The following is a 25,920-nucleotide window of genomic DNA, read 5'->3' on the forward strand; positions in this document are numbered from 1 at the left end:
CAGTCACATCAGTCTCAGTACCAGAGGAGCTTACACTCTAATGTCCCCTCCCCCACAGTCACATCAGTCTCTGTACCACAGGAGCTTACACTCTAATGTCCCCTCCCCCACAGTCACACCAGTCTCTGTACCAGAGAAGCTTACACTCTAATGTCCCCTCCCCCACAGTCACATCAGTCTCTGTACCAGAGGAGCTTACACTCTAATTTCCCCTCCCCCACAGTCACATCAGTCTCTGTACCAGAGGAGCTTACACTCTAATGTCCCCTCCCCCACAGTCACATCAGTCTCTGTACCAGAGGAGCTTACACTCTAATGTCCCCTCCCCCACAGTCACATCAGTCTCTGTACTCCAGGAGCTTACACTCTAATGTCCCCTCCCCCACAGTCACATCAGTCTCTGTACCAGAGGAGCTTACACTCTAATGTCCCCTCCCCCACAGTCACATCAGTCTCTGTACTCCAGGAGCTTACACTCTAATATCCCCTCCCCCACAGTCACATCAGTCTCTGTACCAGAGGAGCTTACACTCTAATGTCCCCTCCCCCACAGTCACATCAGTCTCTGTACCACAGGAGCTTACACTCTAATGTCCCCTCCCCCCACAGTCACACACTATTATTATTATACATTATATAGCTCTGACATATACTGCAGCGCTACACACACAGTTTAGTTTTGGCTGCACTGACTTCCCTCCACCTGTAGATGGCAGTGTTTGCTCAATAATAGAAGCAGTGACTCTCCTCCACCAGTAGATGGCAGTGTTTGCTCACTAATTAAAGCAGCGACTCTCCTCCACCAGTAGATGGCAGTGTTTGCTCAGTAATAGAAGTAGTGACTCTCCTCCACCAGTAGATGGCAGTGTTTGCTCAGTAATAGAAGCAGTGACCTCCCTCCACCTGTAGATGGCAGTGTTTGCTCAGTAATTGATGCAGCGACTCTCCTCCACCAGTAGATGGCAGTGTTTGCTCAGTAATAGAAGCAGCGACTGTCCTCCACCAGTAGATGGCAGTGTTTGCTCAGTAATAGAAGTAGTGACTCTCCTCCACCAGTAGATGGCAGTGTTTGCTCAGTAATAGAAGCAGTGACCTCCCTCCACCTGTAGATGGCAGTGTTTGCTCAGTAATTGATGCAGCGACTCTCCTCCACCAGTAGATGGCAGTGTTTGCTCAGTAATAGAAGCAGCGACTGTCCTCCACCAGTAGATGGCAGTGTTTGCTCAGTAATAGAAGCACTGACTCTCCTCCACCAGTAGATGGCAGTGTTTGCTCAGTAATAGAAGCAGTGACTCTCCTCCACCAGTAGATGGCAGTGTTTGCTCAGTAATAGAAGCACTGACTCCCCTCCACCAGTAGATGGCAGTGTTTGCTCAGTAATTGATGCAGTGACTTTCCTCCACCAGTAGATGGCAGTGTTTGCTCAGTAATAGAAGCACTGACTCCCCTCCAGCAGTAGATGGCAGTGTTTGCTCACTAATTAAAGCAGTGACTCTCCTCCACCAGTAGATGGCAGTGTTTGCTCAGTAATAGAAGTAGTGACTCTCCTCCACCAGTAGATGGCAGTGTTTGCTCAGTAATAGAAGCAGTGACTCTCCTCCACCAGTAGATGGCAGTGTTTGCTCAGTAATTGAAGCAGTTACTCTCCTCCACCAGTAGATGGCAGTGTTTGCTCAGTAATAGAAGCAGTGACTCTCCTCCACCCCTGTAGATGGCAGTGTTTGCTCAGTAATTGAAGCAGTGACTCTCCTCCACCAGTAGATGGCAGTGTTTGCTCAGTAATAGAAGCAGTGACTCTCCTCCACCCCTGTAGATGGCAGTGTTTGCTCAGTAATTGATGCAGCGACTCTCCTTCACCAGTAGATGGCAGTGTTTGCTCAGTAATAAAAGCAGCGACTGTCCTCCACCAGTAGATGGCAGTGTTTTCTCAGTAATTGAAGCAGTGACTCTCCTCCACCAGTAGATGGCAGTGTTTGCTCAGTAATAGAAGCAGTGACTCTCCTCCACCAGTAGATGGCAGTGTTTGCTCAGTAATTGAAGCAGTGACTCTCCTCCACCAGTAGATGGCAGTGTTTGCTCAGTAATTGAAGCACTGACTCTCCTCCACCAGTAGATGGCAGTGTTTGCTCAGTAATTGAAGCAGTGACTCTCCTCCACCAGTAGATGGCAGTGTTTGCTCAGTAATTGAAGCACTGACTCTCCTCCACCAGTAGATGGCAGTGTTTGCTCAGTAATTGAAGCAGTGACTCTCCTCCACCAGTAGATGGCAGTGTTTGCTCAGTAATTGAAGCAGTGACTCTCCTCCACCAGTAGATGGCAGTGTTTGCTCAGTAATTGAAGCAGTGACTCTCCTCCACCAGTAGATGGCAGTGTTTGCTCAGTAATTGAAGCAGTGACTCTCCTCCACCAGTAGATGGCAGTGTTTGCTCAGTAATTGAAGCAGTGACTCTCCTCCACCAGTAGATGGCAGTGTTTGCTCAGTAATAGAAGCAGTGATCAGTGGAATGGATGGAATTGTTACATGAAAACTCCAGATTAACCCTTTGTGTGTCTGTTGGGTTTGTAATGAGAAATGTGTATCTAAGCAGCTATAGGGAGAATCTCATTAGATACATCTATATAGCTCTGACATATTCCATGGCGGACACACCCGGGTAGTTCTAGAATTCTCTATCTTTATTTCATTTTCTGAGCAGACGTTTCCCGCACACGGGAAGGAAATTCCATGTAGATCTGTCTCTGGTGAGAATTGAACCCTGGACTGCAGCGCTGTAAGAGAAGAGTGATAACTGAAGGTTTTCCATGCTGGTCCCCTCCCATCACTGTATATATTATATGGGGGAGACCCCGGGGTCCCGTATACATTTTAACGGGTATTTCTCTTGCAGTTTGGCGGTGTTTTCGGAAATGTTCGGGGATATCTGTCCACATCGGTGACCAGCCTGCAGTGAGTAGAGTGTGTGCGGGGGATGGGAGCTCAGAGCTGGGACCCCCAGTCTCTGAAGTTCTGTTTCTGGGTCAGGAGACTTTCTGTTTTCTTTTTCTTTTTTTACTTTACTTTTTTAAAATACAAAATAAATTGAAAAAAAAAAAAACAAAAAGGCCGGAGTCTCCGTCCATCTTATCTTCTTTATGTTGTTTTATTCCATGAAATTCAAAGAGAATGCATAGATTCTATGTCCACCCAACACACCAATCACCAACGCGTTTCACCAAAATGGCATTACAGTAGGTACTCAGCACAGCACCCAAGGGAGGGGGCATGGGGGACAGGACATGACAAATGTAGGGAGAGGATATGGCGGGATAGGACACAATAGTGGGGACAGGACATAAGTGACCGGGGGGGGATAGGACATGAGGGACAGGACAAGGAGGGCCGGAAACCAGGGGACAGGGCATGAGGGACAGGAGATGAAGGCTGGGGGACAGGAGATGAGGGACAGGAAATGGGGGACAGGAAATGGGGGACAGGAAATGGGGGACAGGGCATGAGGGACAGGAAATGGGGGACACGGCATGAGGGTCAGGATACCAGGGGACAAGACATGAGGGACAGGACATGAAGGAATGGGGACAGGACATAAGGGACAGGAAATGGGGGACAGGACGTGAGGGACAGGAAATGGGGGACAGGACATGAGGAACAGGAAATGGGGGAAAGGACATGAGGGACAGGAAATGGGGGAAAGGACATGAGGGACAGGAAATGGGGGAAAGGACATGAGGGACAGGAAATGGGGGACAGGACATGAGGGACAGGAAATGGGGGACAGGAAATGGGGGAAAGGACATGAGGGACAGGAAATGGGGGACAGGGCATGAGGGTCAGGATACCAGGGGACAAGACATGAAGGACAGGACATGAAGGATGGGGGACAGGACATGCAGGATGGGGGACAGGACATGCAGGATGGGGGACAGGGCATGAAGGATGGGGGACAGGGTACGAAGGATGGGGGACAGGGCATGAAGGATGGGGGACAGGACATGAAGGATGGGGGACAGGACATGAGGGATGGGGGACAGGGCATGAAGGATGGGGGACAGGGCACGAAGGATGGGGGACAGGGCACGAAGGATGGGGGACAGGGCATGAAGGATGGGGGACAGGACATGAAGGATGGGGGACAGGGCATGAAGGATGGGGGACAGGACATGAAGGATGGGGGACAGGGCATGAAGGATGGGGGACAGGGCATGAAGGATGGGGGACAGGACATGAAGGATGGGGGACAGGACATGAAGGATGGGGGACAGGACATGAGGGATGGGGGACAGGACATGAAGGATGGGGGACAGGGCATGAAGGATGGGGGACAGGGCATGAAGGATGGGGGACAGGACATGAAGGATGGGGGACAAGACATGAGGGATGGGGGACAGGGCATGAAGGATGGGGGACAGGGCATGAAGGATGAGGGACAGGACATGAAGGATGGGGGACAGGACATGAAGGATGGGGGACAGGGCATGAAGGATGGGGGACAGGGCATGAAGGATGGGGGACAGGACATGAAGGATGGGGGACAGGACATGAGGGATGGGGGACAGGACATGAGGGATGGGGGACAGGACATGAAGGATGGGGGACAGGGCATGAAGGATGGGGGACAGGACATGAAGGATGGGGGACAGGACATGAGGGATGGGGGACAGGGCATGAAGGATGGGGGACAGGACATGAGGGATGGGGGACAGGGCATGAAGGATGGGGGACAGGGCGTGAAGGATGGGGGACAGGACATGAAGGATGAGGGACAGGACATGAAGGATGGGGGACAGGACATGAAGGATGGGGGACAGGACATGAAGGATGGGGGACAGGACACGAGGAACAGGAAATAGGGAAAGGACATAAGGGTCAGGAAACCAGGGGACAGGAGATGAGGGACAAGAGATTGATCATGAGGAGCGGAATGCTGGGGGACAGGACACAAAGGGAGAGGATATGGGGGACAGAAGATGAGGGATGCGGGGACAGAACATAAGGGAAGGAGGAAATGGACATGAGGGATGGAGGGGGGGGGGGTGGGGGCCGGACATGGGATACAGGACATGAGGGATAGTGGGAATGGACATGAGGGACAGAATGCTGGAGGACATGATAGGTGATGGAGGAATGGGCATGAGGGTTTGGAGATGGGTAATGAGGAACAGAATGCTGGGGACACAAGGGACAGGACATGAGGGGACAGCATTTGGGGGGCAGGAAATGAAGGACGGGTGGAAAGGAAATGAAGGATGCGGGACAGGACATGAGGAATGAGGGAAATGGACATGAGGGTCAGGATATGGGGGACAGAGAATAAGGTACAGTACAGAATACAGGGGACAGGATATCAGGGACAGGGGGACAGGACATGAGGCTCAGGATATGGAGGGACAGAACATGAAGGACAGGAGACTGGTCATGAGGGACAGAATGCTAGGGGACTGGGTACAAGGGAGAGGATATGGGGGCAGAACATGGAATATCAGACATAAGGGACAGGATATAAGGGATGGGGAGAGAGGACACGAGGGACAGGATATAAGGGATGGGGAGAGAGGACACGAGGGACAGGATATAAGGGATGGGGAGAGAGGACACGAGGGACAGGATATAAGGGATGGGGAGAGAGGACACGAGGGACAGGATATAAGGGATGGGGAGAGAGGACACGAGGGACAGGACACAGTCTCACAACACCGTAGTGTTAAAATGTAACAAGTTTTTTTTTTTTTTTTTTGGTTCATTACACTTTATATTCAACCTTCTTTGCTCAACTCCACCGAATCCATATCCATATCACCTACAACTGCTGAGTTTAAAGGTCACCGGCATCAATAACCATAAAAGGTCAAAAGAGTAACAATGGCGCTGCAACAGTGGTGGGAGAAGCTCTCGTTCTGAACACATTATATAGACCGTGTGTCCGCTTCCTAAGGAGATGAATGGAGGGCTTAGTATATTGTACAAAGCTTAGTCTAACCATAGAGTCCGGTTCCCGAAGAGGCCGACCACAAGACACATCACATGGGTTTATTCCACATGAAATAAAAAAAACAAGCCAATCATCTGCAATGTCCATAATCATTGTGTAGTTGATAGGAGGAAGAAGAATGGTGGCCACCACATTTCAATGGCCTGGAATCCCCCCTTCATCAGCGCCTGATGTCAGAAATTGTTAAATGGACTCTGTAGAACCTCTTGGAGGAAGATCTCTGTCAGAAGAAATAGCTGTGTCCTCTCAGTTGACTTGTAATGGAGATCCCGGTATCAGAAGTGTTGTTCCATTGTTATTTAAATATGTTCCAGCAACCGAATCAGCACTCCTGATACCGGAATCCTTTACAAGTCAATGGAGTCGGCATGGTTACTTCATCTGATAGAGAATGTACTCCGGGACATCGAGTCCTCCATAGAGTCCTCCATAGAATCCTCCATAGAGTCCTCCATAGAGTCCTCCATAGAATCCTTCATAGAGTCCTCCATAGAATCCTTCATAGAGTCCTCCATCGAGTCCTCCATCGAGTCCTTCATAGAGTCCTTCATAGAGTCCTTCATAGAATCCTCCATAGAGTCCTCCATAGAGTCCTCCATAGAATCCTCCATAGAGTCCTCCATAGAATCCTTCATAGAGTCCTCCATCGAGTCCTCCATCGAGTCCTCCATCGAGTCCTTCATAGAGTCCTTCATAGAGTCCTTCATAGAATCCTTCATAGAGTCCTCCATAGAGTCCTCCATAGAGTCCTCCATAGAGTCCTCCATAGAGTCCTCCATCGAGTCCTCCATAGAATCCTCCATAGAATCCTCCATAGAATCCTTCATAGAGTCCTTCATAGAATCCTCCATAGAGTCCTCCATCGAGTCCTCCATAGAGTCCTCCATCGAGTCCTCCATCGAGTCCTCCATCGAGTCCTCCATAGAGTCCTCCATAGAGTCCTCCATAGAGTCCATGTAAAAACAGCTCTGGTATTAAGCCTGAGCCCTGATGAAAAGGTAACTTTAGGGGATTGTTTGGTGCTCTGTGTTTTTTTTATTTCATGTGAACATCTAGATTCAGTTGGCTTCTACCTTGTGTTGTGAACATATCGCCATTGTTCATATCAGTATTATCAGTGTGTCTATATGTTGCGTGTGGATTCCATACGTGTCCTGACAGCAGTCATGTGTCGTTATATTTGCCTGTCCTCCAGGTTCTCCATGTCATTGTATGGACATGTCCTGCAGGTGTCCTCTGTAATCATTTGTGGACCTGTCCTTCCCCTTCTTGTATGTCATGGTTTTCTGGTTTGTCATTCTGGTAGACCCAGCGAGGGACACGTGACCATCGTCCACTCCTTCTCCATGCTGCATGAGATCACCGAGGAGGTTCTGCGGGAAGAACTGACAGTCTCGGCACTGCGGTGTGAGGAGGGGAATGGCTCCTGTATCTCCCTTCTTGGAACAGAGATCTACCAGAGTAAGATGTGGGAGGATCTATGAAACATGTTGGGGCTCCCCGACCACTTTGGTATACAGTAGGTGGTGCCTGGAGTGGGGGGTCAGTGAGGAATGAGACGTGGTGGGGTCAGAGGTCAGGGAAGGTAGTGGTGCCTCGGTAGACCTCCCATAAACTCGGGCAGTCATGGCACAGATGGATCTCAGTCAGTTGACGCATTTTGGGAACCCCACAAATTTATTGAATAAAACTCTGACAGAGGGTCCAACCCTTCTACACTCCATCTAAAACCGAAAACCAAGTTGCAGCTGGAGATTCCCTTTTCTTTATACTAAGAGATGGAGCCTGATGAACAATCTCAGGCACCCAATGTAGGTTAGCCAATGAGGCCTTCCCATTGGGGAGGAGGCTGGTAGAAGGCGGGGCTTAACCATGAAATCAGGAAGGGTCAGGCCCCTGTTCCAAAGCTTGTTTCGTTACGAATTAAAATTGGGACAAATTTTTCATTTTTCAGAATTTCGGATGTATCCGAATTTTCGAATTACAATAGTAATGAACTTAAATAAATCCGAAATAATGAAATTTCAGACAAAACGTGAATCCCTAATATTCTTTTCTATTCTATTATTTTATTTTCTAAGAATAAAATAGAAAATAAAATAATAGACAAGAAAATAATAAAATAAAAAGAATATAACAATATAACCATTTTCTGAAATTGGAACAGAATAATTTTGAATTAGAATATAAATAAAACGATTAGAATAGAATAGAAAATAATAGAATATAATAGAAAAGAAAAGAACAGAATAGAAAATAAAAAAATAGAATAGAATGGAATAGAAAGAATATAACCATCTTCTAATATTCGAAATTCGAATAGAATAAATTCTGCACTTGTCTAATGTAGATAAAGTCCGGTACAGTGAAAAGCTTCCAGAAATTTCCAGACTCTGGCAGTCTACAGTCTGTCATAGAACAGAGCTATAGGGAATGGAAGCTGAAGGCCGGAGTCTATCCTATGGCAGTAGACAAAGGGCATGGATTTAAAGCTGTAGTGCAGTTACAGATAACATCTTCCTACCCATAGCGGACACAGCCCAGTGTCACCCATCTCTCATGGTTGGTCCTTCAGACACAGCCCAGTATCGTCTCTCTGAACTGGCTGACTCCTCAGACACAGACCAGTTGTCTCCCATCTCTCATGGTTGGCCCTTGTGACACAGTCCCAGTATCTTCCCTTTCATGGTTGGTCCTTCAGGCATGACCCAGTATATTCTCTCTTTCATGGTTGGCCCTTCTGACACAGCCTCTGTATCTTCCCTATCTCATGTTAGGTCCTTCAGACTCAGCCCAGTATCTCCTCTATTTCATTTTAGGTCCTTCGGACACAGCCCAGTATCTCCCCTATCTAATGGTTGGCCCCTTAGGTACAGCCCAGTATTGTCTCTCTGAAATATCTGACTTCTCAGACTTAGCTCAGTTGTCTCCTATCTCTCATGGTTGGCCCTTCTGACACAGCCCCAGTATCTCCCCTATCTAATGGTTGGCCCCTTAGGTACAGCCCAGTATCGTCTCTCTGAAATATCTGACTTCTCAGACTTAGCTCAGTTGTCTCCCATCTCTCATGGTTGGCCCTTCTGACACAGCCCCAGTATCTCCCCTATCGCATAGTAGGTCCTTCAAGCATGACCAAGTATATCCTTTCTTTCATAGTAGGTTCTTCAGACATGGCCCAGTATCTTCTCTCTTTCATGGTAGGTCCCTCAGATATGGCCCAGTATCTTCTCTTTTGTGGTAGGTCCTTCAGACACAGCCCAGTATCTCCGCTATCTCATGTTAGGTCTTTGAAACATGGTCCAGTATCTTCTCTCTTTCCTGGTAGGTCCTTAATACACGGCCCAATATCTCCCCTATCTTATGGTAGGCACTTCAGACCTGGCCCAATATCTTCTCTCTTTCATGGTAGGTCCTTCAGACACTGCCCAGTATCTCCCCTATCTTATGGTTGGCCCCTCAGGTACAGCCCAGTATCGCCTCTCTGAAATGGCTGACTCCTCAGGCACAGCCCGGTTGTCTCCCATCTCTCATGGTTGGCCATTCTGACACAGTCCCAGTATCTCCCCTATCTCATCTCATGGTGGGTCCATCAAGCATGACCCAGTATATTCTCCCTTTCATTGTAGGTCCTTCGGACACAGCCCAGTATCTCTCCTATCTAATGGTAGGTTCTTCAGATATGGCCCAGTATCTTCTCTCTTTTATGGTAGGTCCTTCAGACACAGTCCTGTATCTCTGCTATCTCATGTTTCTGTAGGTCCTTCAGACATGGTCCAGTATATTCTCTCTTTCCTTGTAGTTCCTTCATATACGGCCAAATATCTCCCCTATCTTATGGTAGGTCCATCAGTAACAGCCCCTTATCTTCTCTCTTTCATGGTAGCTCCTTCAGCCATGGCCCAGTATATTTTGTCTTTCCTGGTGGGCCCTTGATACATGGCCCAATATCTCCCCTATCTAATGGTAGGTCCCTCAGACATGGCCCAGTATCTTCTCTCTTTCATGGTAGTCCTTCATACACAGCCCAGTATCTCCCTTCTCTCATGGTTGGCCCCCCATATCTGATGTCACCCTCCGCTGTCTCATCTCTCCGTCTCTCTCCCGCAGGTCTCAGTCTGTGTGATTTTGCGTTATGTGACTCCTCCTCCAGCGACTGTCAGAGCCACGCCGGGCTAGTGACCTGCAAGTGCCAGAATGGATATTATAAATTCGACCCCAGTGACCGCTCGTGTAGAGGTGAGTGCTGGACACTAACATGCAGCACCTACCTACATGTCATCACTACAGAGACACTAACATGCAGTACCTACCTACATATCATCACTACAGAGACACTAACATGCAGCACCTACCTACATGTCATCACTACAGAGACACTAACATGCAGTACCTACCTACATATCATCACTACAGGGACACTAACATGCAGTACCTACCTACATATCATCACTACAGGGACACTAACATGCAGTACCTACCTACGTATCATCACTACAGAGACACTAACATGCAGTACCTACCTACATATCATCACTACAGAGACACTAACATGCAGCACCTACCTACATGTCATCACTACAGAGACACTAACATGCAGTACCTACCTACATATCATCACTACAGGGACACTAACATGCAGTACCTACCTACATATCATCACTACAGAGACACTAACATGCAGCACCTACCTACATATCATCACTACAGAGACACTAACATGCAGTACCTACCTACGTATCATCACTACAGAGACACTAACATGCAGTACCTACCTACATATCATCACTACAGAGACACTAACATGCAGCACCTACCTACATATCATCACTACAAGGACAGTTACAGGCGGCACCTACCTACGTATCATCACTACAGGGACACTAACATGCAGCACCTACCTACATATCATCACTACAAGGACACTAACATGCAGTACCTACCTACATATCATCACTACAAGGACACTAACATGCAGCACCTACCTACATGTCATCACTACAGAGACACTAACATGCAGTACCTACCTACATATCATCACTACAGGGACACTAACATGCAGTACCTACCTACATATCATCACTACAGAGACACTAACATGCAGCACCTACCTACATATCATCACTACAGAGACACTAACATGCAGTACCTACCTACGTATCATCACTACAGAGACACTAACATGCAGTACCTACCTACATATCATCACTACAGAGACACTAACATGCAGCACCTACCTACATATCATCACTACAAGGACAGTTACAGGCGGCACCTACCTACGTATCATCACTACAGGGACACTAACATGCAGCACCTACCTACATATCATCACTACAAGGACACTAACAGGCGGCACCTACCTACGTATCATCACTACAGAGACATTAACAGGCAGCACCTACCTACGTATCATCACTACAGGGACAGTTACAGGCCGTACCTACCTACATATCATCACTACAGGGACAGTTACAGGCAGCACCTACCTACGTATCATCACTACAGGGACACTAACAGGCGGCACCTACCTACATATCATCACTACAGGGACACTAACATGCAGTACCTACCTACATATCATCACTACAAGGACAGTTACAGGCAGCACCTACCTACGTATCATCACTACAGGGACACTAACATGCAGTACCTACCTACGTATCATCACTACAGGGACACTAACAGGCAGCACCTACCTACATATCATCACTACAGGGACAGTTACAGGCAGCACCTACCTACATATCATCACTACAGGGACACTAACATGCAGTACCTACCTACATATCATCACTACAGGGACAGTTACAGGCAGCACCTACCTACATATCATCACTACAGGGACACTAACATGCAGCACCTACCTACATATCATCACTACAGAGACACTAACATGCAGCACCTACCTACATATCATCACTACAGAGACACTAACAGGCAGCACCTACCTACGTATCATCACTACAGGGACACTAACAGGCGGCACCTACCTACATATCATCACTACAGGGACAGTTACAGGCAGCACCTACCTACATATCATCACTACAGAGACACTAACATGCAGCACCTACCTACATATCATCACTACAGAGACACTAACAGGCAGTACCTACCTACATATCATCACTACAGGGACACTAACAGGCAGCACCTACCTACATATCATCACTGCAGGGACAGTTACAGGCAGCACCTACCTACATATCATCACTACAAGGACAGTTACAGGCAGCACCTACCTACGTATCATCACTACAGAGACACTAACATGCAGTACCTACCTACGTATCATCACTACAGGGACACTAACATGCAGCACCTACCTACATATCATCACTACAAGGACAGTTACAGGCAGCACCTACCTACGTATCATCACTACAGAGACACTAACATGCAGTACCTACCTACGTATCATCACTACAGGGACACTAACATGCAGCACCTACCTACATATCATCACTACAAGGACAGTTACAGGCCGTACCTACCTACATATCATCACTACAGGGACAGTTACAGGCAGCACCTACCTACAGTACTTGTTATCATTTCAGGGACACTTAGGGACAGAACCTACCTACATATCTTCACTACATGGACACTAGCAGGCAGCATTAACACCATAGGGAGCCACCCAGGAATCACAGCTCTGGACACGTATGATAAACCTTTACTCCATATTAAATCTTAAAACAAAAGTTTCTCCTATGTGCAGAAATCGGTTCTCACCGCCATTACCTGCAATCCCTCCTCTGTGAGCCTCTCTGGTTAAGTTTCACTTTGTTACTTGATCCTGATGACTTTCTCCGACTTTCTGGCTCAGCCCTGCCCACTGACACGTCTTTTTCTAATGAGGGTGTCCTTATTGGCCAATGAGGCCTTCCCATTGGGGAGGAGGCTGGTAGAAGGCGGGGCTTAACCATGAAATCAGGAAGGGTCAGGCCCTTGTTCCAAAGTGAAACTAATCCAGAGAGGCACACGGAGGAGAGTTGTGCTGTATATGATAAGAGGAGAGGCTCACCTGGTGGGGGACCCCAGTGAAGCTGTAGGTGACACTGGAGGAGGCCAATGGCAGTGAGATTATTGAGGTCAGCTGACGTGCTTGGGTTTGATTGGCTCATGTCTTCCTACGTTCTCAGGATAAAGAGATTCTCCAACATTTTATTACACATATAGCGCCTTGAAAAAGTATTCACACCCCTTGAAATTTCCCACACTTTGTCATGTTACAACCAAAAACGTAAATGTATTTTATTGGGATTTTATGTGATAGACCGACACAAAGTGGCCATAATTGTGAAGTGGAAGGAAAATGATAAATGATACAAATAAATCTGTGAAAAGTGTGTGTGTGTGTGTGTGTGGGGGGGGGGCATTTGTATTTACCCCCCTTTACTCTGATACCCCTAACTAAAATCTAGAGGAACCAATTGCCTTCAGAAGTCACCTAATTAGTAAATAGAGTCCACCTGTGTGTAATGTAATCTCAGTATAAATACAGCTGTTCTGTGAAGCCCTCGGAGGTTTGTTAGAGATCCTTAGTGAACAAACAGCATCATGAAGGCCAAGGAACCCCCCAGACAGGTCAGGGATAAAGTTGTGGAGAAGTGTAAAGCAGGGTTAGGTTATAAAAAAACCCCAAAACTTTGACCATCTCACGGAGCGCTGTTCAATCCATCATGGGAAAATGGAAAGAGTATGGCACAACTGCAACCCTACCAAGACATGGCTGTCCACCTAAACTGACCGGCCGGGCCCCTACCAAGACATGGCTGTCCACCTAAACTGACCGGCCGGGCCTCTACCAAGACATGGCCGTCCACCTAAACTGACCGGCCGAGCAACCCTACCAAGACATGGCCGTCCACCATAACTGACCGGCCGGGCCTCTACCAAGACATGGCCGTCCACCTAAACTGACCGGCCGGGCCTCTACCAAGACATGGCCGTCCACCTAAACTGACCGGCCGAGCAACCCTACCAAGACATGGCCGTCCACCATAACTGACCGGCCGGGCAAGGAGAGCATTCATCAGAGAAGCAGCCAAGAGGCCCATGGGAACTCTGGAGGAGGTGCAGAGATCCACAGCTCAGGTTGGAGAATCTGTCCACAGGACAACTATTAGTCGTGCGCTCCACAAATCTGCCCTTTATGGAAGAGTGAGAAGAAGAAAACCATTGGTGGAAGAAAGCCATAAGAAGTCCTGTTTGCAGTTTGGGAGAAGCCATGTGGGGGACACAGCAAACATGTGGGGGGAGGAGCTCTGCTCAGAGGAGACCAAAATTACACTTTTTGGCCTAAAAGCAAAACGCTATGTGTGGGGGAAAACTAACACTGCACATCACCCTGAACACACCATCCCCACCGTGAAACATGGTGGTGGTGGCAGCATCATGGTGTGGGGATGCTTTTCTTCAGCAGGGACAGGGAAGCTGGGCAGAGCTGATGGGAAGATGGATGGAGACAAATACAGGACAATCTTAGAAGAAAAGACTTGAGACTGGGGCGGAGGTTCTCCTTCCAGCAGGACAACGACCTGAAACATCCAGCCAGAGCTACAATGGAATGGTTTCATGTGTTAGAATGGCCCAGTCACAGTCCAGACCTAAATCACATTGAGAATCTGTGGCAAGACTTGAAAATTGCTGTTCACAGACGCTCTCCATCCAATCTGACAGAGATGAGATATTCTGCAGAGAAGAATGGGCAGAAATGTCCTCTCTAGATGTGCAAAGCTGGTAGAGACACCCCCAAAAAGACTTGCAGCTGTAATTGCAGGGAAAGGCGGTTCTACAAAGTATTGACTCCGGGGGGTGAATACAAATGCAGCCACACTTTATTTGTATCATTTATCATTTTCCTTCCACTTCACAATTATGGCCACTTTGTGTCGGTCTATCACATAAAATCCCAATAAAATACATTTACGTTTTTGGTTGTAACATGAGAAAATGTGGGACATTTCCAGGGGTGTGAATACTTTTTCAAGGCACTGTTAATGGCAGATTTGTATGCGGAGAGGGCACATAGAACAAACTGTAGAGGGGAGGAGGGGGTCATATAAATCTTACGCTTTCTTATTGTGCTGATTTCATCTTGCAGCATGTGAGAGCGGATTCTGGTGGACGGAGGGTCGGTGCCAGAGGTGAGTCCCCCTGTGACCATAATTCTCCACTTTTTGTTCCCATCCATTGAGGGACACAGGAATGTAGATTCAGTCAGTTAGGTTGTACTGCCACCTACAGGAAAATTGTAAGCCAGCCCCAGGATAACCCAGCCTCTACCCAGCATGCCTCAGTTTTTTGCTAGTGTCCTCCCCCATTCTGGTCAGGTTGACCCTCAATGGTCGCCCTTTCAGTCGTGTTGGCAGGTTTCCCTATCTGGCAGGGGGTCCCACCTCATCCATTCAGATTTAACTGTTAGTCCCCCGGATGGTTCCTGGGCTGTAAGTGGTTCCCAGTCCTCCCAGGGCGCCCCCTAGCGTTTTTGCTGTCACCAACCTATCAGTTGGATGTTTCTTTTGGATCTGAATTCCTGTGTCCTTCAATGAAGGAGAACAAGACTCCGGTCCCTCTGGGATTCCATTCATGCCCTGGGTGCTGTTTTACCACAAAACCTAGGCATGCTGGGTAGAGGAGGGGTCATTCTGGGGGCTGGCTTACAGCTTTTAGTTTTTTACTGTACAATCCATCTATAGGGGGCCAAATAACCCAACTGTATCAGAATTCCTGTGCCCCTGTATGGACTCCAAGAAATGTTTATTATGGCGCCTTGCACAGCAGTGTGACTATTTCTTGATCCAGTCACTGTGAGGAGCACTGCTAACACCGGCGCTGGGAATGCTGCATGCAGTGTGTGGAGGGCTGGACGTTGTATGACATCATTATGAATGGACTGACTTCATACATTCAGACAAACTGAAACTCCTCCACCATCAACTGACCATCTCCTGTATCTCCCACTGTTTTCTTCCAGGTGCCCCCTGGGATATGGCGGCTTCAACTGCCAAGAGGGTGAGTACCATCCAACTGTCCATCTATTGGGTATTGATTAGTACTCTGGGGTGATTTGGCTCAGGATGGGGTGTTTTGGGATGTGAGGCTCAGGGTGGGGTGTATTGGGATGTGAGGCTCAGGATGGGGTGTATTGGGGTGTGATGGCTCAGGATGGGGTGTATCGGGTGTGATGGCTCAGGATGGGGTGTATCGGGTATGATGGCTGAGGATGGCTTTAAAAGGAATGTGATGTTATGGTAAGCGTGGCGTATTTCAGGGTTTTATGGCTCAGATAGGTTATAATGGGGTATGACGGCTCAGTATGGGGTGTATCGGGTATGAAGGCTCAGGATGGGGTGTATTGGGTATGATGGCTCAGGATGGGGTGTATTGGGTATGACGGCTCAGGATGGGGTGTATTAGGGTGCCATGGCTCAGGATGGGGTGTATTGGGTATGATGGCTCAGGATGGGGTGTATTGGGTATGAAGGCTCAGGATGAGTTGTATTGGGTGTGATGGCTCAGGATGGGGTGTATTGGGTATGAAGGCTCAGGATGGGGTGTATTGGGTATGATGGCTCAGGATCAGTTGTATTGGGTGTGATGGCTCAGGATGGGGTGTATTGGGTATGATGGCTCAGGATGGATTGTATTGGGCATGAAGGCTCAGGATGGGGTGTATTGGGTATGAAGGCTCAGGATGGGGTGTATTGGGGTGCCATGGCTCAGGATGGGGTGTATTGGGTATGAAGGCTCAAGATGGGGTGTATTGGGTATGAAGGCTCAGGATGGGGTGTATTGGGTATGAAGGCTCAGGATGGGGTGTATTGGGTATGAAGGCTCAGGATGGGTTGTATTGGGTATGAAGGCTCAGGGTGGGTTGTATTGGGTGTGAAGGCTCAGGGTGGGTTGTATTGGGTATGACGGCTCAGGATGGGTTGTATTGGGTATGAAGGCTCAGGATGGGTTGTATTGGGTATGATGGCTCAGGATGGGGTATATTGGGTATGATGGCTCAGGATGGGGTGTATTGGGTATGAAGGCTCAGGATGGGGTGTATTGGGTATGATGGCTCATGATGGGGTGTATTGGGTATGAAGGCTCAGGATGGGTGTATCGGGTATGAAGGCTCAGGATGGGTTGTATTGGGTATGAAGGCTCAGGGTGGGTTGTATTGGGTATGATGGCTCAGGATGGGGTGTATTGGGTATGAAGGCTCAGGATGGGTTGTATTGGGTATGAAGGCTCAGGATGGGTTGTATTGGGTATGATGGCTCAGGATGGGTTGTATTGGGTATGATGGCTCAGGATGGGGTGTATTGGGGTGCCATGGCTCAGGATGGGTTGTATTGGGTATGATGGCTCAGGATGGGGTGTATTGGGTATGAATGCTCAGGATGGGTTGTATTGGGTATAATGGCTCAGGATGGGGTCAATCCAGTATAATGGCTCAGGATGGGTTGTATTGGGTATGATGGCTCAGGGTGGGTTGTATTGGGTATGAATGCTCAGGATGGGTTGTATTGGGTATCATGGCTCAGGATGGGTTGTATTGGGTATGAAGGCTCAGGGTGGGTTGTATTGGGTATGAATGCTCAGGATGGGGTGTATTGGGTATGAAGGCTCAGGATGGGTTGTATTGGGTATCATGGCTCAGGATGGGGTGTATTGGGTATGAAGGCTCAGGATGGGGTGTATTGGGTATGAAGGCTCAGGATGGGGTGTATTGGGTATGACGGCTCAGGATGGGGTGTATTGGGTATGAATGCTCAGGATGGATTGTATTGGGTATGATGGCTCAGGATGGGGTCAATCCAGTATAATGGCTCAGGATGGCTTGTATTGGGTATGAAGGCTCAGGGTGGGTTGTATTGGGTATTAATGCTCAGGATGGGTTGTATTGGGTATCATGGCTCAGGATGGGGTGTATTGGGTATGACGGCTCAGGATGGGGTGTATTGGGTATGATGGCTCAGGATGGGGTGTATTGGGTATGACGGCTCAGGATGGGGTGTATTAGGGTGCCATGGCTCAGGATGGGTTGCATTGGGTATGACGGCTCAGGATGAGTTGTATCAGGTATGATGGCTCAGGATGGGGTTTATTGGGTATAATGGCTCAGGATGGGGTGTATTGGGTATGAAGGCTCAGGATGAGTTGTATTGGGTATGAATGCTCAGGATGGGTTGTATTGGGTATGATGGCTCAGGATGGGGTGTATTGGGTATGATGGCTCAGGATGGGGTGTATTGGGGTGCCATGGCTCAGGATGGGGTGTATTGGGTATGAAGGCTCAGGATGGGGTGTATTGGGTATGAAGGCTCAGGATGTGGTGTATTGGGTATGAATGCTCAGGATGGGTTGTATTGGGTATGATGGCTCAGGATGGGTTGTATTGGGTATGATGGCTCAGGATGGGGTCAATCCAGTATAATGGCTCAGGATGGGGTGTATTGGGTATGAAGGCTCAGGATGGGGTGTATCGGGTATGATGGCTCAGGATGGGGTGTATTGGGTATGATGGCTCAGGATGGCTTGTATTGGGTATGATGGCTCAGGATGGGGTGTATTGGGTATGAAGGCTCAGGATGGGTGTATCGGGTATGAAGGCTCAGGATGGGTTGTATTGGGTATGATGGCTCAGGATGGGTTGTATTGGGTATGACGGCTCAGGATAGGGTTTATTAAGGTGCCATGGCTCAGGATGGGGTGCATTGGGTATGACGGCTCAGGATGGGTTGTATTGGGGTGCCATGGCTCAGGATGGGGTGTATTGGGTATGATGGCTCAGGATGGGGTGTATTGGGTATGAAGGCTCAGGATGGGTTGTATTGGGTATGAAGGCTCAGGATGGGGTGTATTGGGTGTGATGGCTCAGGATGGGGTGCATTGGGTATGATGGCTCAGGATGGGTTGTATTGGGTATGAAGGCTCAGGATGGGGTGTATTGGGTATGAAGGCTCAGGATGGGGTGTATTGGGGTGCCATGGCTCAGGATGGGGTGTATTGGGTATGAAGGCTCAAGATGGGGTGTATTGGGGTGCCATGGCTCAGGATGGGTTGTATTGGGTATGAAGGCTCAGGATGGGGTGTATTGGGTATGAAGGCTCAGGATGGGGTGTATTGGGTATGAATGCTCAGGATTGGTTGTATTGGGTATGAAGGCTCAGGATGGGTTGTATTGGGTATGAAGGCTCAGGATGGGTTGTATTGGGTATGATGGCTCAGGATGGGGTTGTATTGGGTATGAAGGCTCAGGATGGGTTGTATTGGGTATCATGGCTCAGGATGGGGTTGTATTGGGTATGAAGGCTCAGGATGGGTTGTATTGGGTATCATGGCTCAGGATGGGGTTGTATTGGGTATGAAGGCTCAGGATGGGTTGTATTGGGTATGAAGGCTCAGGATGGGTTGTACTGGGTATGAAGGCTCAGGATGGGGTGTATTGGGTATGATGGCTCAGGATGGGTTGTATTGGGTATAAAGGCTCAGGATGGGGTGTATTGGGTATGAAGGCTCAGGATGGGTTGTATTGGGTATGATGGCTCAGGATGGGTTGCATTGGGTATGAAGGCTCAGGATGGGGTGTATTGGGGTGCCATGGCTCAGGATGGGGTGTATTGGGTATGACGGCTCAGTATGGGGTCAATCCAGTATAATGGCTCAGGATGGGGTGTATTGGGTATGAAGGCTCAGGATGGGTTGTATTGGGTATGATGGCTCAGGATGAGGTGTATTGGGTATGAAGGCTCAGGATGGGGTGTATTGGGTATGATGGCTCAGGATGGGTTGTATTGGGTATGATGGCTCAGGATGGGGTGTATTGGGTATGAAGGCTCAGGATGGTGTGTATTGGGTATGAAGGCTCAGGATGGGGTGTATTGGGTATGATGGCTCAGGATGGGGTGTATTGGGTATGAAGGCTCAGGATGGGGTGTATTGGGTATGAAGGCTCAGGATGGGGTGTATTGGGTATGATGGCTCAGGAGGGCTTGTATTGGGTATGATGGCTCAGGATGGGGTGTATCTGGTATGAAGGCTCAGGATGGGGTGTATTGGGTATGAAGGCTCAGGATGGGGTGTATTGGGTATGATGGCTCAGGATGGGTTGTATTGGGTATGAAGGCTCAGGATGGGTTGTATTGGGTATGATGGCTCAGGATGGGGTGTATCTGGTATGAAGGCTCAGGATGGGGTGTATTGGGTATGAAGGCTCAGGATGGGTTGTATTGGGTATGATGGCTCAGGATGGGTTGTATTGGGTATGAAGGCTCAGGATGGGTTGTATTGGGTATGATGGCTCAGGATGGGGTGTATTGGGTATGATGGCTCAGGATGGGTTGTATTGGGTATGAAGGCTCAGGATGGGTTGTATTGGGTATGAAGGCTCAGGATGGGTTGTATTGGGTATGATGGCTCAGGATGGGTTGTATTGGGTATGATGGCTCAGGATGGGTTGTATTGGGTATGATGGCTCAGGATGGGTTGTATTGGGTATGATGGCTCAGGATGGGGTGTATCTGGTATGAAGGCTCAGGATGGGGTGTATCTGGTATGAAGGCTCAGGATGGGGTGTATCTGGTATGAAGGCTCAGGATGGGGTGTATTGGGTATGAAGGCTCAGGATGGGGTGTATTGGGTATGATGGCTCAGGATGGGTTGTATTGGGTATGAAGGCTCAGGATGGGGTGTATTGGGGTGCCATGGCTCAGGATGGGGTGTATTGGGTATGAAGGCTCAAGATGGGGTGTATTGGGTATGAAGGCTCAGGATGGGGTGTATTGGGTTTGAAGGCTCAGGATGGGGTGTATTGGGGTGCCATGGCTCAGGATGGGTTGTATTGGGTATGAAGGCTCAGGATGGGTTGTATTGGGTATGAAGGCTCAGGATGGGGTGTATTGGGATGTGAGGCTCAGGATGGGGTGTATTGGGTATGATGGCTCAGGATGGGTTGTATTGGGTATGATGGCTCAGGATGGGTTGTATTGGGTATGAAGGCTCAGGATGGGGTGTATTGGGTATGATGGCTCAGGATGGGGTGTATTGGGTATGAAGGCTCAGGATGGGGTGTATTGGGGTGCCATGGCTCAGGATGGGGTGTATTGGGTATGACGGCTCAGTATGGGGTCAATCCAGTATAATGGCTCAGGATGGGGTGTATTGGGTATGATGGCTCAGGATGGGGTGTATTGGGTATGACGGCTCAGTATGGGGTCAATCCAGTATAATGGCTCAGGATGGGGTGTATTGGGTATGAAGGCTCAGGATGGGGTGTATTGGGATGTGAGGCTCAGGATGGGGTGTATTGGGTATGATGGCTCAGGATGGGTTGTATTGGGTATGATGGCTCAGGATGGGTTGTATTGGGTATGAAGGCTCAGGATGGGTTGTATTGGGTATGAAGGCTCAGGATGGGGTGTATTGGGTATGATGGCTCAGGATGGGGTGTATTGGGTATGAAGGCTCAGGATGGGGTGTATTGGGGTGCCATGGCTCAGGATGGGGTGTATTGGGTATGACGGCTCAGTATGGGGTCAATCCAGTATAATGGCTCAGGATGGGGTGTATTGGGTATGAAGGCTCAGGATGGGGTGTATTGGGTATGATGGCTCAGGATGGGGTGTATTGGGTATGAAGGCTCAGGATGGGGTGTATTGGGTATGATGGCTCAGGATGGGTTGTATTGGGTATGAAGGCTCAGGATGGGTTGTATTGGGTATGAAGGCTCAGGATGGGTTGTATTGGGTATGAAGGCTCAGGATGGGGTGTATTGGGTATGATGGCTTAGGATGGGGTGTATTGGGTATGATGGCTCAGGATGGGGTGTATTGGGTATGAAGGCTCAGGATGGGTTGTATTGGGTATGAAGGCTCAGGATGGGGTGTATTGGGTATGATGGCTTAGAATGGGGTGTATTGGGTATGATGGCTCAGGATGGGTTGAATTGGGTATGATGGCTCAGGATGGGTTGTATTGGGTATGAAGGCTCAGGATGGGGTGTATTGGGTATGAAGGCTCAGGATGGGTTGTATTGGGTATGAAGGCTCAGGATGGGGTGTATTGGGTATGATGGCTTAGGATGGGGTGTATTGGGTATAATGGCTCAGGATGGGGTGTATTGGGTATGAAGGCTCAGGATGGGGTGTATTGGGTATGATGGCTCAGGATGGGGTGTATTGGGTATGATGGCTCAGGATGGGTTGTATTGGGTATGAAGGCTCAGGATGGGTTGTATTGGGTATGAAGGCTCAGGATGGGGTGTATTGGGTATGATGGCTTAGGATGGGGTGTATTGGGTATGATGGCTCAGGATGGGGTGTATTGGGTATGAAGGCTCAGGATGGGTTGAATTGGGTATGATGGCTCAGGATGGGTTGTATTGGGTATGAAGGCTCAGGATGGGGTGTATTGGGTATGAAGGCTCAGGATGGGTTGTATTGGGTATGAAGGCTCAGGATGGGGTGTATTGGGTATGATGGCTTAGGATGGGGTGTATTGGGTATAATGGCTCAGGATGGGGTGTATTGGGGTGCCATGGCTCAGGATGGGGTGTATTGGGTATGAAGGCTCAGGATGGGGTGTATTGGGTATGATGGCTCAGGATGGGGTGTATTGGGTATGAAGGCTCAGGATGGGGTGTATTGGGTATGAAGGCTCAGGATGGGGTGTATTGGGTATGATGGCTCAGGATGGGGTGTATTGGGTATGAAGGCTCAGGATGGGGTGTATTGGTTATGAAGGCTCAGGATTGGTTGTATTGGGTATAATGGCTCAGGATACAGTAGCTTTTAATAGAATGTGATGGCTTAGGCTGGAGAATAGAGCATCCGGAAAGTATTCACAGAGCTTCACTTTTTCCACATGTTGTTATGTTACAGCCTTATTTCAAAATGGATAAATTCATTATTTTCCTCAATACTTTGGTGAAGCTCCTTTGGCACCAATCCCAGCCTCCAGTATTTCTGAGTATGATGCTACAAGCTTGGCCCTCCTATTTTTGGGAAGTTTCTCCCATTCTTCTTTGCAGGACCTCTCAAGCTCCATCAGGTTGGATGGGGGAGGGTCGGTGCTCAGCCATTTTCAGATCTCTCCAGAGATGTTCAATCGGCTTCAAGTCTGGGCTCTGGCTGGGCCACTCAAGGACATTCACAGAGTTGTCTCGTAGCCACTCCTTTGTTATCTTGGCTGTGTGCTTAGGGTTGTTGTCCTGTTGGAAGATGAACCTTCGCCCCAGTCTGAGGTCCAGAGCGCTCTGGAGAAGGTTTTTATCAAGGATGTCTCTGTACATTGCTGCATTCATCTTTCCCTCCTTCCTGACTAGTCTCCCAGTTTCTGCTGCTAAAAACACCCCCACACCATGATGCTGCCACCACCATGCTTCACAGTAGGGATGGTATTGGCCAGGTGATGGGCGGTGCCTGGTTTCCTCCAGACATGACGCTTACCATTCAAAGAGTTCAATCTTTGTTTCATCAGAGCAGAGAATTTTGTTTCTCGTGGTCTGAGAGTCCTTCAGGTGCCTTTTGGTAAACTCCAGGCGGGCTGTCATGTGACTTTTACTGAGGAGTTGCTTCTGTCTGGCCACTCCCATACAGGCCTGATTGGTGGAGTGCTGCAGAGATGGTTGTTCTTCTGGAAGGTTCTCCTCTCTCCACAGAGAAATGCTGGAGCTCTGTCAGAGTGACCATCGGGTTCTTGGTCACCTCCCTGACTAAGGCCCTCTCCTCCCCCGATCGCTCAGTTTGGCCGGGCGGCCCGCTCTAGGAAGAGTCCTGGGGGTTCCAAACTTCTTCCATTTACAGTTGATGGAGGCCACTGTGCTCATTGGGATCTTCAATGCTGCAGAAATGTTTCTGTACCCTTCCCCCGATCTGTGCCTCCATACAATCCTGTCTCCGAGGTCTACAGACAATTCTTTGGACTTCATGGCTTGGTTTGTGCTCTGACATGCACTGTTACCTGTGGGACCTTATATAGACAGGTGTGTGCCTTTCCAAATCATGTCCAATCACCTGAATTTACCACAGGTGGACTCCAATCAAGTTGTAGAAACATCTCAAGGATGATCAGTGCAAACAGGATGCACCTGAGCTCAATTCTGAGTGTCATGGGAAAGGGTGTGAATACTTATGTACATGGCAAAGGGGGTGAATACTTATGTACATGGGATTTTTTTATTTTTAATAAATTTGCGAAGATTTCCAACAAACTTCTCTCACATTGTCATTATGGGGGAGGGGTTTGTAGAATTTTGAGAAAAATAATGAATTTAATCCATGTGGGAATAAAGCTGTAAGATAACAAAATGTGAAAGAAGTGAAGCGCTGTGAAAACTTTCCGGATGCTCTGTAAATTGGATTTTATGGCTCAGGATGGGGGGGGGGGGGGGGTGACAGCTTAGGGTTGAAAATATTGGGCTGTGATGGCTTAGGATGAGTTATAATGGGGTGTGATGGGTCAGAGAGGGGTGTATTGGGGTGTGATGGCTCAGTATGAGTTATAATGGGGTGTGATTGCTCAGAGAGGGGTGTATTGGGGTGTGATTGCTCAGAAGGGGTTATAATGGGGTGTGATGGCTCAGAAGGGGTTATAATGGGGTGTGATGGCTCAGAGAGGGGTGTATTGGGGTGTGATTGCTCAGTATGGGTTATAATGGGGTGTGATGGGTCAGAATGATGTGTATTGGGGTGTGAGGGCTCAGTATGGGTTATAATGGGGTGTGATGGGTCAGAGAGGGGTGTATTGGGGTGTGATGGCTCAGTATGGGTTATAATGGGGTTTGATGGCTCAGTATGGGTTATAATGGGGTTTGATGGGGATAATGATGTGTATTGGGGTGTGATGGCTCAGTATGAGTTATAATGGGGTGTGATTGTTCAGAGAGGGGTGTATTGGGGTGTGATTGCTCAGTATGGGTTATAATGGGGTGTGATGGGTCAGAATGACATGTATTGGGGTTTGATGGCTCAGTATGGGTTATAATGGGGTGTGATGGGTCAGAATGACATGTATTGGGGTGTGATGGCTCAGTATGGGTTATAATGGGGTGTGATGGCTCAGTATGGGTTATAATGGGGTGTGATGGCTCAGTATGGGTTATAATGGGGTGTGATGGGTCAGAATGACATGTATTGGGGTGTGATGGCTCAGTATGGGTTATAATGGGGTGTGATGGCTCAGTATGGGTTATAATGGGGTGTGATGGCTCAGTATGGGTTATAATGGGGTGTGATGGGTCAGAATGATGTGTATTGGGGTGTGATGGCTCAGTATGGGTTATAATGGGGTGTGATGGGTCAGAGAGGGGTGTATTGGGGTGTGATGGCTCAGTATGGGTTATAATGGGGTGTGATGGCTCAGTAGGGGCTATAATGGGGTGTGATGGGTCAGAGAGGGGTGTATTGGGGTGTGATGGCTCAGTATGGGTTATAATGGGGTGTGATGGCTCAGTAGGGGCTATAATGGGGTATGATAGCTCAGAGAGGGGTGTATTGGGGTGTGATTGCTCAGTATGAGTTATAATGGGGTGTGATGGCTCAGTATGGGTTATAATGGGGTGTGATGGGGATAATGATGTGTATTGGGGTGTTATAGAGATGTATATTGTCTCCCGTAGCCTTCCTGCTGGTGGTGATTGCGGAGTCCTGCGCTCTCGGTGTCCTCCTGGGGTCCCTGATCACCGTTCTCTTCTATTATTTCCGGTAAGTAACCTTATCCTGGAGAAACGGGGCAATTCCTGTCCTGTGTTACCCCAGAGCTACCTGAAGGGGGAGGATAGATTGTTTGTTTTTGTAATTAATATCTTAGTAAGGACAGTATGGTGGATCTCTGGTTACCATTGTAATCCTTTAGTGTTAGGGTCAGCTTCTCACCAATGCGAACCCACTGTGTGTAAGGATGTGACTGTGGGGGAGGGGACATTAGAGCGTAA

At 48.6% G+C, this 25,920-nt stretch overlaps 1 protein-coding gene across 1 annotated transcript in view; it reads left to right on the top strand.

Annotated features, from left to right (window-relative positions):
- Positions 1-25,694, top strand: part of LOC309555480 (uncharacterized protein) — a gene marked incomplete at its 3' end in the record, with an annotated part of 50,796 nt that extends 25,102 nt beyond the window's left edge. Inside the window, exons 9-14 of the mRNA XM_082257509.1 lie at positions 2,889-2,947; positions 7,294-7,448; positions 10,095-10,223; positions 15,097-15,139; positions 15,970-16,007; positions 25,606-25,694. Coding sequence (XP_082113635.1) covers positions 2,889-2,947; positions 7,294-7,448; positions 10,095-10,223; positions 15,097-15,139; positions 15,970-16,007; positions 25,606-25,694 — 513 coding nt within the window. The remainder of the gene's footprint in view (positions 1-2,888; positions 2,948-7,293; positions 7,449-10,094; positions 10,224-15,096; positions 15,140-15,969; positions 16,008-25,605) is intronic.
- Positions 25,695-25,920: the final 226 nt, after the last annotated feature.

This window comes from Pelophylax lessonae, assembly GCF_965119305.1.
Source record: "Pelophylax lessonae genome assembly, chromosome: 5".
In the NCBI taxonomy this organism is placed as follows: domain Eukaryota; kingdom Metazoa; phylum Chordata; class Amphibia; order Anura; family Ranidae; genus Pelophylax; species Pelophylax lessonae.